Here is a 13,689-nt window from a genome sequence, read left to right as displayed (position 1 = left end):
AAAACACAGGTGTGTGTGAGAACTGAGCTCCTGGTATGTAATGGATGCTTCTCTTGACCCCTCAGGTTTTGCCCTGGGCAGCACCATCGAGTCCAAAACCAAAGGAATATGGATGTGGTGTGTACCTCACCCCAGGAAACCAGGTGTTTATGCACACACACGCTTACTGACACGAGTACACACACACACATGTTCGCGCCTACTTCATGACCTCTGTTAGGTTAAATTTTATTATATGTAGGTTAAATCAAGATATATGTAGACATATGTAAGTTTAGTTAAGAATTCAGTGAATTATTCTGTGTCAAAATTATATTAGTTGAAACGACCTTAGGTCTGGCTGGACATTGTTTGGGAACATTTTGTTTATGAAATGTGTATTTTTGATCAGAGATGTGTCTGAACGACGCCAAGGTCTGTTTTGATGTCAGATCGACCCACACACACTTTAATGTTGGATGTAATGGTAGCCTTATTGCTGAACAAAGAGTTAAGACTCTTATATTATATTTTATAGTATAGTTATAGTATATATTATTATAGTATATATTATAGTATATATTACTTATAGTATATTTTAGAGCTTTTTAAGATCCTTTATTATTTTGGACTATTGCATATACTATGGCAGTGATTTTAAACTGTTCCTGTGTAGCCTGACCTTCGTCCAGTGGAGAAGAACACTTCTTTGTTAGACCAAACATAGTCTTTGTTTAAAACATTTTCGTAAAAACATCTCACGCGCTTTGACGTGCGTAAATGAAATTGCTGAATTGCTGAAATATTATTTTGCTTATGATTGAAGGTTTCATTCACACACACATACATATGGAATTAAGATGTGATTTGCTGACCTAGCACATAGACACAGATATCAAAATGATGTCACTCACTCACACCCTCCCATACACACACACACACACACACACACACACACACCCCTCTCTGAGGTCACATACAAACACACACACATGTGACAGACACAATCCCTAGTAACAATTTTATGTTCCCAGAACGTTCTGGGCACGTACGCCTTTGGTTGCCTATACGGTGCATATATGTTAGGTTTGGTTGCCACTTGGTTGCCACGTGGTTGCCATGGAAAGTTTTTCTGACGTTGCCCAAACGTTTCCTGTTGGTTACAACAACAACCTTCCCCTGCCCTTCCCCTAACCTTGCTGGTTGCATGTTTGGTTCCCTGAATGTTAGCCTAACGTCCCCCTGACGTTGTAGAATGTTATGTTTTGGTTAGATTTTGCTTTCAACTAATTAGCAACATCAACACATAACTGCTAGCACATCTACATGAGAAAACTCAGTGATGAATGAACAGGCAAATTTGGCAGGTCTTGAAAGTTTAATGAGATAAAATATCAATAACAAATTTGAATAAAAAAATGTTTGAAAATAAAAAATAAAATAGAAAAGTTTCTGAAAGTGTAACAGTGCATTCAATAAAACAATCATATATACAAAACAGAATAAAATAGAAGAGTTTCTGAAACGGTGCATTCAATAAAACACATTCAAAACAGAATAAAATAGAAATAACAGTTTAAAGTGTAACTGTGCATTCAATAACAAACAAAATAGAATAAAAAAAAAATCACTTCACAAAAAAATCACTGTTCACAAAAAAAGAATAAAAATTCACTGTTCACCCGTTGCTGCTGACCTGAAAAGAAAAAGGAACAAAATGTTTAAAAACAAGAACCATGAGCACATGTCCACAAAAGCATGATAAACCACCCTACTACCAACCACGAAATTTCTGTGATTGCACCAAATTAGAGAACAGAAGTATACCGTCTGTGTGGTGCAAATTTTAGAGTCTGCCCAAGGCATTCCTCCACTTCAGCTTCCGTATGGCCAGGAAATTTTTTGACGCATGCAGCTAGAAGGCAAAATAAAGGAAAGTTACACATCAAAACCTAGTCAGTCAAGCATGGCATAAAAGTGATGTGATCAATATATAAACACTTACCCTTTATAATCTTGCACAGAATGGACATCAAAGGACATTTTGGCCCGTCTGACCCGCAAGCTGTACTGGGCGAGTACCTCATTATTTGCCGCTCGGCGTAGCATACGGTGAATGGCTGCCCCTAAACCTGCCCCTCCGACAGTTTCAAGAAAATGTTGCTGTAAAAAAATAAAAATAATTATACAATGAAAATTTCTGTAGCGAGCTTATACGATCGATCGATCGATAGATCGATAGATAGAATTACCATCTTGTTCCTCTTGTCTGGTTGTTCCAGACTCCTATCCAACTCCAGCAGCTCCATCACCATGCTGCATGGTTTAGCCAACACCACATCTTCTTGCTGGAGTTGAGGAGTGTGTGTCGGGGCGTTGGTCTCTACCAATGACTCAATCTTGTCAAACCTAGCCTCGGTCCTGTCAAACCTAGCCTCGAGCCTCCGCATCAAGCGACTCATGTGGGCCTCTGTGACTATGGGGACAAATGTGATGGAAGTTGTAATTTATAATGTACTTTCCTGAGTGAGTGAACTAGTTAGTGTGTATAAAAGTACTTACTTCTCTCAAACATGGCTGTGATAGCCGAGACACCCTGTCCGTCATGAAGCGCCCGGCTGCTGGCTGAAGTTTTCAAAAAGAAAATATTAGTTTTCCTGTTCATGATTTTGTATTCCAACATCTGTAAATGGGAACTTGAAAGCAACTGTACCTTGAACAGAGTCAAAAGAGGTTTCCAGTGATTCTTGGAGGTGCCTGGCTGACTGAATTGGGTGTAGTGCCCGGCTGCTGGCTGAAGTTTTCAAAAAGAAAATATGTTAGTTTTCCTGTTCGTGACTTTGTATTCCAACATCTGTAAATGGGAACTTGAAAGCAACTGTACCTTGAACAGGGTCAACAGGACTTGGGCTAGGGTGGTGAGGACTGGCTCCAGTCCCGGCTGGTGTTGACTCTGAAAAGATGGTGCATATGGATGTTAAGTCATTTATTGGGGGGGGGGGGTTCTTATACATGGTATTCACAAAAGAAGAACCTATGATAATACATTAGACATTTACAAATAAATTGAAAAACACTTACATTGTGGTGGTAGTGGCATTGGGTCCTGCTGACCTGAAAAGAGCACACAAACATCAGATCAGTCACGCAATATGCACCGGTTATTCATCATGAATGTTAGCTCCAAGCTATGAATGATGATTTGGGAACTGTTAACTTACACACAGGGCTTCCAGGCACAGTCAGAGTCTTGGGTTGCTTCTTGGTTGCTGCTACCACTGGAGCAGAATCATCTGGAAGGAAAGACCATACAATGTGCAATGTAAATTTCTTGTAAATGACTTGAAAATGAACACTGAATTGAGTAACTAATGTTGTCATTAGTGAAGAGAGCTTACCATCATCAGAGGATTCGGAGACAAACCTCCTTGGGCGCTTACGCTGCCTTATTGCAAAAGTGTTCACATCATCCTCTGTCTCAACACTTGAGGACTCCATCAATTGCAAACACTTCTGTTCAGCTTTGGCGTATGAATCTATGGAAAATGACTTAGTCAGTAGCACAAAAAAAAAAGTACTGCCATAGAGAGAACAATTCAGTATATTCTATGTAGTGCATAGCAGCGATAGCTCACCTGTTTCGTACCAGGTTTTCTTAACGGGATGTTTGGCCCAAGTTGTATTTGGTGCTCGGCACTTCACAACATGCAATCGCACATTGTGTGTCGTCCAGTAGCAGACCATGCCATGCTAAAAATATATATAATTTAAAAAAAAAAAAAAATATATATATATATATATATATATATATATATATATATATATATATATATATATATATAAACAAACACAAGCGTATATATATTTGCTATCAAAAATATATAGGCATATATGTAAGCATACATATTTGCTATGTATCGACAAAAAAAAAAAAAGACTCGTACCTCAGAAGTGTGTCCAAGCCATGAAGATGGCACAACCTCAATAGCATTGTCTGTGAACTCATCTGTGAAAACAAAGGCATCATTAGCAACTTTCCTTGACCACAAACGTTTGAGACATATTTGCAAAACAGACGGAATTCTCCTTTAAGGTATAACCACAACCAGAAAGAAATCACAAATTACCTTTTCGAAAGTAGAGTACTTGAACAGAAGCAGGCTTCAGTACTTCCAACAGAGACGTTTGCTTCCAAATCCAAGTTCCGGGTAGTGACTTTACTACACGCACCTACGTCCTCTTATCCATCTGTCCAGCCAATGAGGAGTGCTCATTTTGCGTCACATGCCGTTGCGTCAGGCAACCTGACCAATCAACAACTTACAGTGGCTAGGTCTCGTTTTTTCCTGTAGACCCCATGGGAACAAATCCAATGGATAAGGGAATCTGAACTATAAAATAAGTTACTTATTTTATAGTTCAGATTCCCTTATCCATTGGATTTAATACATGATGATTATTAACTTTTATGACAACCCTTCACACCAACAAAGTGTTGTTTTTCAACAGACAGTAAAAGTTACGTTACGTTTTCTGTGCAACCTCTGAACTACAATGCTTGTCTCGTGCGATATTCTAAACTCCAAGCAATGTGGTTTGAGTGAGCTAGGCCAACAGAGTACTGCAGTAAACGTGTTGCTGATCTTTGCAGCCTACAAAAGTAGGCCCTCACTTGAGGTTTTATCCACCAACATACTATATTTCGTCAAATAATACATGGGGAAATCCGTACTGCTGTTACGCCGCCGTTCTGAGGCACAAATACACAGACATTTTAACAGAGAACACCGTCACCTACACGACATGTATATCGATATGGGGTAATCATGCGTAACCTCAGCGCTATGGCGTTAGCCATGCTAAGGTATGCTACATAGCATTATATCAGCGTGCTAAATCACAACAAAGGTGAAAGAATTATGTACAAGTCCTTTGTCAGATGGGAGACTGGAAAAGACGTGTTTTAGAGACACCAACAATGATTCACTTCGTATAATGTGACCGGAGATGGTTGCATGCATAGCAGCTAACTGCTAGGTGAATACTATTCACATTTATACAGAATAAAATAACACATTACCTGATCGCACGTACTGTAAATCCAGATAACGTACACTGGCGCTGGTAGTTCTAAATCCAACAAGGAGACTCGGTGAAATTTTCAAATAGCTAAATAAAAGGGCTATCGTAGCATCCATTAAGTCCGCCATTTTGTTATTTGCCTTAGAGCTGTTTGAAAGCACAGAGAATTCTGGGTAATGTGCAGGATGATGATGCATCGAAGCTACCTAGCTGGACTTTTATTTTTAGAAAATAAGAGGAGAAGAGAAGTGGATTTTTGTATTGCAGCAGATTTTGTTAGTGGTACAGGGTGGATTTGGTTGTTGTTGGGACAAAGTACAAATAAGTTGATCAATGGAGCTGGGTGTGAGTGAGTTGGGGCAACAATAGGGATAATGTACCAGAAGTATGTGCATGAGAAAATGTAGTTGGGGCAACAATAGGGATAATGTACCAGAAGTATGTGCATGAGAAAATGTAGGCATTATTGTAATGCAGCATGTTTTGAGGGTGAAATGTGTGACCACAACTTAAAGGTCAAACTTTTGTTGCTGCTCTGCCATATTATCAGGAGCCAATTTGCACCACACAAGACTGTGCACCAAGTCACAACGACCCATTGCCAAACCATGTTCACCCTCTTCATATGATATATGCTGCAGCCTGCTCATTACAGATCACTTGAATTCCACAAAAAACATCACCACTTACAATCCAAACAAATTTAGCCTATAAGTTTATTTCTGCAAATCAGCCACACTCTACCCACATTGCACTAACTAGAAAAACATTTAACCTGTCCATTTTTGCTTTCACCATTCCCTTCTTGCCCAGTAAAATATCTTTTACATTTAACACTCAAAATGCTTCCTTTCCTTCGTTCTTAATGGGGTCTCCTGGAATTGAATTGGAGTCGCCTGAAATAATCAATAGAAGGAAAATACTGAAAATAAAAATGTTCAACTAATTATGTTATATATTACAAATAAAATGCTATATATCAGCTTTGAAAAGAAAACATCCACATAACTGAAGGCTAGGCTGCTGATCAAAATATAGAATATGTGACACTGTGCAATCTCTATAAAATCTAAAAAATGTGTATGGGGTCATGAGAAATTGGTGATGTAAAAATGGGGTCCCAGGCCAAAAAAGGTTGGCAACCACTGCTTTAGACAGTCAAAACACATTACTCAGGAATGTACATGGGTTTGTCGCCTATTTTTATGAAAATTTCCTTGCAATATATCTCACAACTCAACATAGACTAGCCTATTTATCTGGCCTAGTATGCACACATTTCTGTTGACCATATGGTGTCTTCAATGTGTGAGGGTTGGATTCCAAACCAAAATGGCACGACATAACAATGCATAACAAAAGGAAAGTTATATGTGACAGTTTACTATGGCAAAAAAAAAAGGCTACAAGTACAAAAGAGGTTGAAATAAAAGATTAAAAGATAATTTAGCCAGCATCAGGAAAAGCAGATAGTATAGTTCTCAGAACAACAAAAAAACAACCAAACATAACGTTGTGTGGAGGTTATAGTGTAACCAAATGATAACGTTTCAGTTGGTTAGTTACCTCAACGTTTCGGGGACGTTTGGCTTCGTTAGGTTTATGCATAACCATGAGGAAACGTTCTCTAAATGTTAGTTGTTGGTTACGTTCTAACAAACCTTTAGAGAACCATAGGCTAACGGTACATTAACGTTCTGTGTTACTAGGGATAGCCGTTTGGAGAGATTATGATTTGTTATAAAAGGTGTTTGTAATCTTTCATCTTTGACGAAGTGACTGTGCGAATAAACTGGCATGTGAAACCTCTCTGGTTCCCCTCTCTGTTTCTATCGTCCTGTTTCATTCGTCCCGGATCGATCTGAGGGGGCCCACGAAGGAATCGGGGTCTCTTTCTGGGTGAACCCCAACAATTTGGTGTCAGAAGTGGGATACTGCCAACCAGGTGAGTAAATTATTTTAATTTTAATGTATAATTTGGGGCGGCACGGTGGTGTAGTGGTTAGCGCTGTCGCCTCACAGCAAGAAGGTCCGGGTTCGAGCCCCGTGGCCGGCGAGGGCCTTTCTGTGTGGAGTTTGCATGTTCTCCCCGTGTCCGCGTGGGTTTCCTCCGGGTGCTCCGGTTTCCCCCACAGTCCAAAGACATGCAGGTTAGGTTAACTGGTGACTCTAAATTGACCGTAGGTGTGAATGTGAGTGTGAATGGTTGTCTGTGTCTATGTGTCAGCCCTGTGATGACCTGGCGACTTGTCCAGGGTGTACCCCGCCTTTCGCCCGTGGTCAGCTGGGATGGGCTCCAGCTTGCCTGCGACCCTGTAGAAGGATAAAGCGGCTAGAGATAATGAGATGAGATGAGATGAGATGTATAATTTGATTGGTTAGACTTCCGCCTGGTTGGTAGTAATTAAAAAAAAAAAAGAGACCCATTATAATTCAGGTTGGTAATCCTCGTGTAGAGGCACGGGACGTTTTGGGGAACCTCGTAGACTTTTTAGATTTTAGACTTTTTAGACTTTTGTTTACGGGACGAGACGGGGCTGGTAGAGTACGACGGAGCATTAGGGCCATTCATGAAGGAGAAGATATTTTTTGATATGACGAGATTAAAGTCAACATGTCGACATTAAAGTCGGCATGTCGACATTAAACTCAAAATTCCGAGAATAAAGTTGAAATTGGATGTCGACTTTAATCTTGATGGGTCGACTTTAAACTCGACATGTCGACATTAAACTTGGAAATGTCGAGAATAAAGTTGATGTCAAGTCGACTTTAATCTCGACAAATACGTTAAATGTCGAGAAAAAAAGTTTATTTTTTTTCTGAGTTTTGCATGCAGAGAGAGCACTGCTCCACACTGAATCAGACCAAGGACTCAACATGCCACCCGTGGACAATTTGGTGAAATTATACTTTGGTATTGGATTAAGCAACAAAGAAATACTCGCTGTTTTAGCGCAGAACCACGGTGTGGTAATAAGTATTAGGATGCTGAAAAGATTGTGCCAAAAACTCCGTCTTTTTAGGAGGAAAAACTACACCGACTTAGAGGAAGTGGCCGCATTCTTGCAAAGCGCAATTACTGGAAATGGCCGGCAAGGATACCGATGGTTACACTTGCGAGCCATACAGCAAGGGTATGTTGTGTCCCAGGACACAATACGACAGCTTGTTAGGTTGCTTGATCCTGACGGTGTGGCGAAAAGGCGTGCGCGGCGCCTGAGTCGCAGGCAGTACCGCAACAAAGGTCCCAATGCGCTCTGGCATATGGATGGATACGATAAATTAAAGCCATACGGCATTGCCATCAGTGGTTGCATTGACGGATTTAGTCGCTATATTGTGTGGATGGAGGCCTACACCACAAACAACGACCCCAAAGTAATAGCAGACTATTTCGTATCATCCACTGCTCGTTTGGGAGGATGCCCAGAGCGACTGCGTGCTGACAGAGGAACCGAAAATGGGCATGTCGAGAACATGCTTATTTTCCTGCGCAGGAACCACGCGGATTCTTTTGTGAGAGATCGAAGTTTTCTCTATGGGCGTAGCACAGCAAATCAGAGAATTGAGTCCTGGTGGGGAATCTTAAGGAGGCAGAGCGCGCAGTTTTGGATCGATGTCTTTCAAACGCTCCAACGTGATGGACATTTTGCCGGGGATTTCTTGGACAAGAATCTGATTCAGTTCTGCTTCTTGAATCTGATCCAGGCAAAGTTGGCGTACACTCTAGGCCTTTAACATAATCTCCTGCAATTTAATAATATTAAACACGTATCACATGCTGATTGGATCTTTTGGGCGCGCGTAGGCCTGTTTATCCACCTATTAATAGTAGAGCACTTTAAATCAATTTGGATCGGCAAGGCCTATGTGCTAAAATTTAAGTTTCACATTCAAAATCACAATGCATCAGTAAATCTGTGCACTAGAGACCATGTAAAATATCACATTTTCTTCAAACACATTTTGAATATATTTTAATAGTGTACGTCTGATGCTGTAGAGTGCAACCAACATGTGATCAAATTTTATCTACCTCTAATTTTACCACTACACCTGCTCTTCTTCACACACAATGTTTGTGTAACTTCTCAATCTCAACTTCTTTTGCTGCAAGTTTTTTTTATTCTAATATTTTGTCTTTATGCAGGCTGAACTTGATGAAGTTGTGCAAATCTGGAATTCACACAAGTTGACAGTGAAGGCAGGCCAGGGTGTGACTGGAGGTCGCCCTATTTTGATGTACACTCTCCCTCAGATGTATGGTGGTGAGGACCATCTCAAGACAATTGACATGGAGGAGCTGGCCCTTTGTAAAGAGGAATGCAGCCCTAAAAGTCAATACCCATGTGATGAGACTTTATTTGAGCTCTGTTGTCTTCTGATGCAGGAAAATGGATGGAATGCTCCAACAGATGCATTTTCTGCTGCTGAGCTGTACACTTCATTGAGGACTGAAATATTGTCTCACATTTAAGGGTGGAAAATTCTCTGCATCAATGGGTTTAGTGATTGAAGGGTTTAGTGTTTGAAATAAACAGTAAATAGAAGAAATAAAACAATATGCAATCCCTTCAAGTCATGTAAAATCAGTAACCGGCTTGGCTTGGATCAGATCAGAGCAGCTGCTTGAATAGGAAATAAAAGGACTATATTTTTGTACTTGCAAAGCTGTCTCAATATATGTATATTCACCTTACACACTCTTTGAATTTGGGGAGCCTCTAAACACCTTGCTTGTCTAATATGTGCACTCTTTACTTTAGGGAACAGGTTAAAACACAACTCAGAAATGAAATTGATCATTTTTATGAACTCATTAAACCTTTAATATAACGTCCTTAATATTACAGAATGGTATAAAGATTTACAAAAATATAAAGATAAACTCTAGCTCATTAACACTTTCAATACATACAGTAAACATCTCATCACAGCAGCACCTGCAATGTGAACATGTGAACCTGTAACATAATACTTCACAAAAACTAAGGCAGTTGTGTGTACTGAGGATCAGAGAACTCATTAACCCTTCAGTATAACAGCTTAAATATACACAATGCTATAAAGTCACCAAAAAATATAGAGAGAAACTCTAGCTCAAAATTTCAGATCGGAGAACACATTAACCCTTCAGGATAACAGCTTAGATATTACACAATGCTATAAAATCACAAAAAAATATAGAGAGAAACTCTAGCTCAAAATGTCAGTACATACAGTCATATGAAAAAGTTTGGGCACCCATTTTCTTGAGCTTTTGAAGCAGCAACTTTGAAGCAATGTTCAAATGTTGGACCTATTAAAATTTTTCACAACTAAAATGTTTCTCTTTCCCTATGATTTAACGTATATTAAAATGAAGTTGCTGCTTCAAAAGCTCAACAAAAGATGTAATGATTTTCCAAAGGGGTGCCCAAACGTTTTCATACAACTGTAAACATGTCATCACAGCAGTACCTCAAATGTAAACATGTGAACCTGTAACAGTTCACAAAAACTGAGAGAGATGACAAAAAATATAAAAGTGGCATAAAGTGTGTGTGTGTGTGTGTGTGTGTGTGTGTGTATGCGCGCCGAAGACTGGAGACTTTGTCCGGACACGGACACTACTCCCGCAAGGTTGGTTGGTTTGAGGATTGACTGGTCCCATGATTTTCCAGTGAGAAAAATCCAGCTTGCGCTCAACATTCCTGATGACAGAGAGAGAGAAAGAGAGAGAGAGAGAGAGAGAGAGAGAGAGAGAGACAGACAGACAGACAGACATACATACATACATACATACATACATACAGCAGACAGACACAGAAGAACTGAACAGGCATTAAGAGGAGAATGGGATGTTGGGATCAGAGTGATGATGAATGAGATGGTGAGAGAGAGGGAGAAAGGGTTTGCATGAGGAGGCTTGGGGAGGTGAGAGGAGAGAAGGGGGAAAGTGGAAGAGTCATTAGAGACAGAGGCTGAACTCAGATGGGGTGTGTGTGTTTGTGTCTAAGGGGGCCCATATTGGGCTAGATTACGTCCATCACCCAGACATTGCTCTTCAGGAGTTCATTGAATTCTGTGCGAAACTCTGGGAAACTTTCATATGAGTCAGGCAGCTCTAAGAACATGCCACATGTGTGCGCGACTGGCCGTCTTGTGAAATCAGACATTGCTGTAAACTCAACATTGATAGAGTCAGACACAATCAAATTGGATCCTGTGCAGAACCTCAGAAACTTGGACAGTTTTTCTTCTTCCAGTTCCCTGATATATCTGCGCAGATGCTGTTCCACCTCTTTTTGCTTTGCAGTCATATCTGCTGGGAACCTCAGCAGCCTCAGCACCTTCTTTGTTGTTGCCTTTAGATCGTCATACAGCGTTGCTAGTTGCTCATAGTCCATCTTAAAACTAATTCTTGTTCTTACAATGTCCCTCCAACAATCAATTACAAACATGGGCTTTTGCACCAATTCTTTATGGGCAATTTCGGTCAGAATGGTTGGAAGGGTTTCTTCTGAGATTTTTCTCCTACATTCATAATTTCCAAGAGTTTCCACAAGGTCACCTAAATCAGCAGAAGAAAAATCTTCCAACGCTTGCTTGAGGATCTCTCTATCCTGGCAGCTGACAAACTGGAGAAAGCTCTCTGTCAGGTCACTGTAAACAGCTCCAAACAACATCTCCTTAACAAAAGCAGGTGCAAGTTTTATCGGAAGGTAGTGGCAATCCTGGAAACCTCTCACAAAAATCCTTCCAATGGCTTTCCAGGTTACGGCTTTGAAGTCGTGTCTGATAAAGGGCACTTTCATGGTTGTGCCCAGTGTGCAACGGTCATAGAAGTCCATCCAAAAAGCACTGAGGACATCTCTGAAAACTCCTAACCCAACACCAACTTCCTCTTTGTTGTCTGGGAGAATTCGCTTCACTTCAGGTGGTCTGGTCAGTATGTCTGGGTCTGAAAAAGCTTCAATCATGTCACTGAAAGAATTTGAATGGTGGATGGTTATTCTTTTTGTCTGAGCTGTGTAGTCAGGTGTTTGAGGGTCGTAAATCAGTGTGTCATCCAAGTCAGTTTCAGCATCTGGTTGTGGGCCAAATGTAATTTCAGGGTCTGATACTACCACATAGTTTTGCAGAACTACATCCTCTTGCAATGCTTCTGTAAGTAGAAAACTGCTTTCTGACACGACTAGAAAGTCTGTGTTGACAGGGTGATTTGTAGCAGTTGAATCATCTGTGGTAGTTGGGGGAGGAATACTGACCTGGTCTTGATCTTCATCTGAGTGACTGAATACCAGAGATGGGGATTGGCTGTCTGAAACCTCAGTTAAATCATCTTGGCCCTGAAGGATAGGATCATCATATTTGCCTGCTGAATTATGTGAGGCGTCTTCATCTGAGTGTGGTTTAGGCTGAGTGGCAATATAGAAACGCAGCTTGGCTAGTTTCACAGTGTCGTATATTGCACCAATTGAGATGTGATGATCAGTGAAAGGGTTTTGTTTGAAGTCCCACACATCAAATGTAAATTCTGATTCATGGCCTTTACTTGAAGTGCCATTAGGGAAAAAAAGACCTTTTCCCTCTTTAAGGATTTCTTTGTATCCCCCACTAATGTCCATCACAACCTTTCTTGTACCCCCTCCTTGTTTGGCTCTAACCTGTTTTATGTCACTGCCATCATTGTGGATCCAACCTATCTCAACACTCCGTTTAGTTGACCTTCGCACTGCCCTGGAGGTTTTAGGTGCTTTGTCATGGTCTCCCTTTTCTTTTTCATTACTGCTGGTTTCCTTTTCACCATTGCTGGTTTCCTCTTCACTTTCTTCCTCCGTTTTTCTCTTCAGCTTCATTTTCTTCTTGAGCCTTTCAAATAAACCCATTTTGAGTTTTGAGATAGGAGCCTGATTTCTGCAGAAGTTGAAAAGTGCAATTCTGTCTCCATATGAAGGAATGTATTGGGCCAAAGTTGAATCATCCATAAGCATGACAACATCTTTGTCGATCTGTGAAACAAAGAACAACCATGATAAGTGTAAAATATCAGAGCACAGTATTTTCAGACATGTTCCCCTGAAATACCATATACAGTAACGTCTAATATTTCTATTCAAATGAAACCTTGCGGTCTAAATTATTTTTCAATGAATTGAGGGGCAGCCGTGGCCTAGTGGTTAGGGAGTTGGTCTTTAGATAGGAGGGTTGCCAGTTCAAACCTTGAAGTGGACCCTGTAATAACTGTAAGTCGCTTTGGGTAAAAGCGTCAGCTCAGTATAATGTAAGTTGATCTGTAAGCCCAATGTAAGCTGTTCTCTGTAATTGTCCCTCAATGGTGGAATGAGCTACAACTAGACAAGGGTCATCTTTATCATCCTTCAAGAAGTGTGTTGTATGATACCGTTTATGTCCTCGATTGTAAGTTGTTTTGGGTTTAAAAAGCGTCTGCCAAATGCAATGTAATGTAATAATAATAATAATAATGTGTTCTTTGAATTAAGTGTATTGCAGGTGTCTTTAAATACACAAAAAGAGTCAGAACGTTTCCACCTCCTTATTGGCTGTTGACTATTTGTAAAAATCAGAGCAAGGGACCTGGGAACACCTTTGAGCTATGTCTTTTTTGGTTTTCCTTAATGT

At 40.3% G+C, this 13,689-nt stretch overlaps 1 protein-coding gene and 2 long non-coding RNA genes across 3 annotated transcripts in view; 1 reads left to right on the top strand and 2 right to left on the bottom strand.

The window, feature by feature from the left end:
* Nucleotides 1-13,689, top strand: part of LOC132898481 (guanylate-binding protein 1-like) — a 230,198-nt gene that overhangs the window by 935 nt on the left and 215,574 nt on the right. Inside the window, exon 2 of the mRNA XM_060940140.1 lies at nt 66-143. Coding sequence (XP_060796123.1) covers nt 66-143 — 78 coding nt within the window. The remainder of the gene's footprint in view (nt 1-65; nt 144-13,689) is intronic.
* On the bottom strand, nt 1,650-2,357 carry LOC132897803 (uncharacterized). Its single transcript, XR_009656383.1, has 4 exons — nt 2,232-2,357; nt 1,985-2,142; nt 1,807-1,894; nt 1,650-1,675 (listed from the first exon to the last, which is right to left on the bottom strand). It is a non-coding gene; the product is annotated as an uncharacterized LOC132897803 (long non-coding RNA).
* On the bottom strand, nt 2,404-5,367 carry LOC132897802 (uncharacterized). Its single transcript, XR_009656382.1, has 11 exons — nt 5,060-5,367; nt 4,107-4,325; nt 3,924-3,985; nt 3,615-3,729; nt 3,378-3,515; nt 3,201-3,272; nt 3,061-3,093; nt 2,864-2,932; nt 2,693-2,773; nt 2,542-2,604; nt 2,404-2,455 (listed from the first exon to the last, which is right to left on the bottom strand). It is a non-coding gene; the product is annotated as an uncharacterized LOC132897802 (long non-coding RNA).

Source organism: Neoarius graeffei, chromosome 14 (assembly GCF_027579695.1).
Source record: "Neoarius graeffei isolate fNeoGra1 chromosome 14, fNeoGra1.pri, whole genome shotgun sequence".
NCBI classification, from domain to species: Eukaryota; Metazoa; Chordata; class Actinopteri; order Siluriformes; family Ariidae; genus Neoarius; species Neoarius graeffei.
This window is presented reverse-complemented; position numbering and strand designations above follow the sequence as displayed.